Consider the following 3,884-nt stretch of genomic DNA (forward strand, 5'->3'; position numbering starts at 1 on the left):
GATATCAACTATTGATATATGACTAGTTAAAATGGAATTTCAGATATCTAAATTTTAATAATTCCTATCCAAAATACAGTTTTAGATACTTAAAAATATATTTGACTAGCATTCAAAAAAGAAATGGGGCAGACTTACATTTTAGATATCTGAAATGTTTTTAGTAAGATAACTGAAATACAAACAAATATATGTTAAAATGGCCACTTAAAATTAGTAAAGATTTGTAGATATCTGAAATATAGTTACTACTTATAGTTAATACTTAAAATTTGATTTCTACTGGTAGAAAATTAATTAGTTATACCTAAAAGACAATTCTTACGAGGAACATTGTAATTGTGACTAGGTAGAATGCTTTAGTGTGATCTATAATAGAAATATGACTAGTCAGCTGCTTATTTTTATACTAAATCAGTGCCTCGTTATTCTTTTGAAAGTATCTAAAACTACATTTTAAATAGGCATTATTAAAAATTTATCCAGAAATAAATGCCACATATAAATGGGAAATTTGTACCAGTAAAAATTACATTTTAGATATCTGAAATGCTCATTTTTATTATAAATAAATGCATTTAAAACATCTGGATTACATATTCAGTCAAGCTAATAAATGCCAAAACAGCCTGCCATAATATTCACTTCCGTTGACGTCTCATTGGACGCGGGCCGACGTGCCTAGGGGGCGGCCATCTTGGATCGGACCATAGTTCACACAGCCGCTGTCAGAATGAACAGGAGGCGCCTGAGATCCAGTTTCAATCAATGAAAAACGAGTCAGAGTTAATATTACAATAATATCTTACACGTCACAACCTCTTAAAAGTACAAAACAAATTTTAAAATTAGCTTTCAGTTAGATTACACACATTTAGTCATATTAAAAACTATATAAACTGAACTTAAACTGGATGGGATATATGCAAAGTTATATATTTTGAAATGAAATATTAATCAAACACAAAGTTTTCTACTTATATAAGATTCTGTTTTACATATATCTATATAGTATATTATTGTTATTATTCAGTATTTTTAAGGATTACTCATTGATGATGAGCATTATGATCTATAGTGGAGCATTTGTTGTAATGTGATTTACAAAAGAGAAAAAAGTTATTATTTAGGTTTTTTATTGATTTTATTTTAATTTTTATTTATTTTTGTCATTGTCAAGACTTTTTTTGTCAAATTGTAGTGAATGGTAAATTTATGTTGTGTCTAATTAAATGCTTTTCTTCTTATGTTTGTTTAAACTTCTTCCAAAACAATGTAATATACTATATAAATATATAATATTAGTTAAACATAAACTTTTAATATATTGATATAAAACTTGAGTTCAGTTTAATCGTTTTTAATCTGAATAAATCTGTGTAATCTAATGTAAAGGTCATTTTAAAATNGGCCGACGTGCCTAGGGGGCGGCCATCTTGGATCGGACCATAGTTCACACAGCCGCTGTCAGAATGAACAGGAGGCGCCTGAGATCCAGTTTCAATCAATGAAAAACGAGTCAGAGTTAATATTACAATAATATCTTACACGTCACAACCCCTTAAGAGTACAAAACAAATTTCTAAATTAGCTTTCAGTTAGATTACACACATTTAGTCAGATTAAAAACTATATAAACTGAACTCAAACTGGATGAGATATATGCAAAATTATATATTTTGCAATGAAATATTAATCAAACACAAAGTTTTCTACTTATATAAGATTCTGTTTTAGAAATATTATATATCTATATAGTATATTATTGTTATTATTCAGTATTTTTAAGGATTGCTCGTTGATGATGAGCATTATGATCTATAGTGGAGCATTTGTTGTAATGTGATTTACAAAAGAGAATAAAGTTATTATTTAGGTTTTTTATTGATTTTATTTTAATTTTTATTTATTTTTGTCATTGTCAAGACTTTTTTGTCAAATCGTAGTGAATGGTAAATTCATGTTGTGTCTAATTAAATGCTTTTCTTCTTATGTTTGTTTAAACTTCTTCCAAAACAATGTAATATACTATATAAATATATAATATTAGTTAAACATAAACTTTTAATATATTGATATAAAACTTGAGTTCAGTTTAATCGTTTTTAATCTGAATAAATCTGTGTAATCTAATGTAAAGGTCATTTTAAAATGTGTTTTGGTCTTTTAAAGGGCTGTGACATGTAAGAGATTATTGTAAAATTAGACAGCAGCTGTCTGAACAATGGTCTGATCCAAAATGGCCACCCTCTATGCACCTCGGCATCCAATGACGTATATAATGTCTATGATTGCTGCGATACGTCAGGATGTCCGCCATATTGGAAGAAGCAGATCTTCCATCGTTCATTCTGGTACGGATTTAATCATACTACACTATTCTTCGAGACTCTGAATAATATTTTTTGAGTATTTAATGTTTTTTTTCTCTCTTCTTCAAGTTATTTAACATAATTTTTATTCCTTCTGCTCCTAGTTTTTCATTTAAAATGTTTTGTAATGAACATAATTTTCGAAAAAATTACAAAGGCATTAAGAAACATTAATAAATCTTTAATTAAAACATTGCAAAAATATAAACGTTTGTAACAACACACACATATTACACAATTAAGTTTTCAGGACATTTAAATATAAAAAAAAAAAACATTAATTATTTGGCACAAATGCAGAGAGAAGCAATTCTGTCTTTGGAAACCTGTCAGCATTGCTTCAATTCTTCTCTGTTTTATCAACCCGGACATTTGTGGAGTAAAAAATGTTGAGGTCTGTCTGTTCTTAGCCTCACAGGCTCCAAAGGAAGTTCATGATATAGAATGAGTTTACAGAGCCTCTTTCATGGCATGAAGGAGAGGACTGCTGTTATTAGGAGATCCATCTGACCAGTGAAAGATAGATTAACCTGACAGGGAACTAACAGGGCCTTGATGAACTAAAGTTGTTTTTCCTCCAAATGTGTGAGAAAGTTCTTTATATGCAGGGGTGGGTTGGTTCCCCTGGGGGAATTGTGTGTATCGGTAATAAATGGATGTTCTGAGTTTGCCACAGTCAGAGCTCTATCTCTCCGTCTGATGGCGTTTAATAAATGTGAACCTTATTTCTTACAAGAAATGCCTCTGCATCAGCTCCCTAACTTCACACATTTAAAACAATAAATAAATAGCCAAGATATACATTTCTTCTATATGAAGTCCAAGCACTCCCAGTAATTTTCTTCAGTCACTATAAATAAGGACGTCCTTGAATAACGACAACCATCGCTGAAACACGTAGAGTGTCGGCTTCGTGGTCGTCGGGAGGACGTAGAAGCAGTAGTAGTCACACGCTGTGGGGTTGATGATGGCGGTCGGTCTGTGAGGCGTTGTTATTCAGGATGGTTGAACTGACCCATGAAGAGAAGAGCACCTGAAAACAGAGAAGGCGCCAATGAGAAGCTGCTCGCTCCGCTGCTGGAGTTTGACTCAATCGGAATAAGAAGGAATGTTACCAGTGTGCTTGTGCTGAATGAGGAAGAGGAACGGTCGGTCCAGGGTAATCTCCTGGACAGCCATGCGGGAGAACATGACAGCAACTGGAAGAGACAGGAACGTCATCAGATACATTTTACAACTTTAAATCCCACAAAAAACAGATGCAATTTTAAACAACAAATAGACTAGCAGACGCGGAGCTACTTCTTCTTTTTAACTCTCTACTGGTAAATGGAGGTAAACCAAAGACTCTAAATAATAACACAATGAATGCAACAGATAGATTAGTTACTCTGCATCTGAGTCGCCTTTTCACCACAATACTATTTGCTTTCCCTTGAGCAGCGGCGCCACCAGGGGGTGGTCACCCCATTGGCCACCCCATTGGCCACCCCACTGGCCACCCCACTGGCC

The 3,884-nt window shown here is 32.8% G+C and overlaps 1 protein-coding gene across 1 annotated transcript in view; it reads right to left on the minus strand.

Moving 5' to 3' along the window:
* Positions 1 to 2,538: 2,538 nt before the first annotated feature.
* Positions 2,539 to 3,884, minus strand: part of serpine1 (serpin peptidase inhibitor, clade E (nexin, plasminogen activator inhibitor type 1), member 1) — a 7,768-nt gene continuing 6,422 nt past the window's right edge. Inside the window, exons 7-8 of the mRNA XM_015399257.1 lie at positions 3,488 to 3,571; positions 2,539 to 3,405 (exon numbers count right to left, since the gene is read on the minus strand). Coding sequence (XP_015254743.1) covers positions 3,365 to 3,405; positions 3,488 to 3,571 — 125 coding nt within the window. The 3' untranslated portion in view covers positions 2,539 to 3,364. The remainder of the gene's footprint in view (positions 3,406 to 3,487; positions 3,572 to 3,884) is intronic.

Source organism: Cyprinodon variegatus, unplaced genomic scaffold (assembly GCF_000732505.1).
Source record: "Cyprinodon variegatus isolate N-32 unplaced genomic scaffold, C_variegatus-1.0 Scaffold1000, whole genome shotgun sequence".
In the NCBI taxonomy this organism is placed as follows: Eukaryota; Metazoa; Chordata; class Actinopteri; order Cyprinodontiformes; family Cyprinodontidae; genus Cyprinodon; species Cyprinodon variegatus.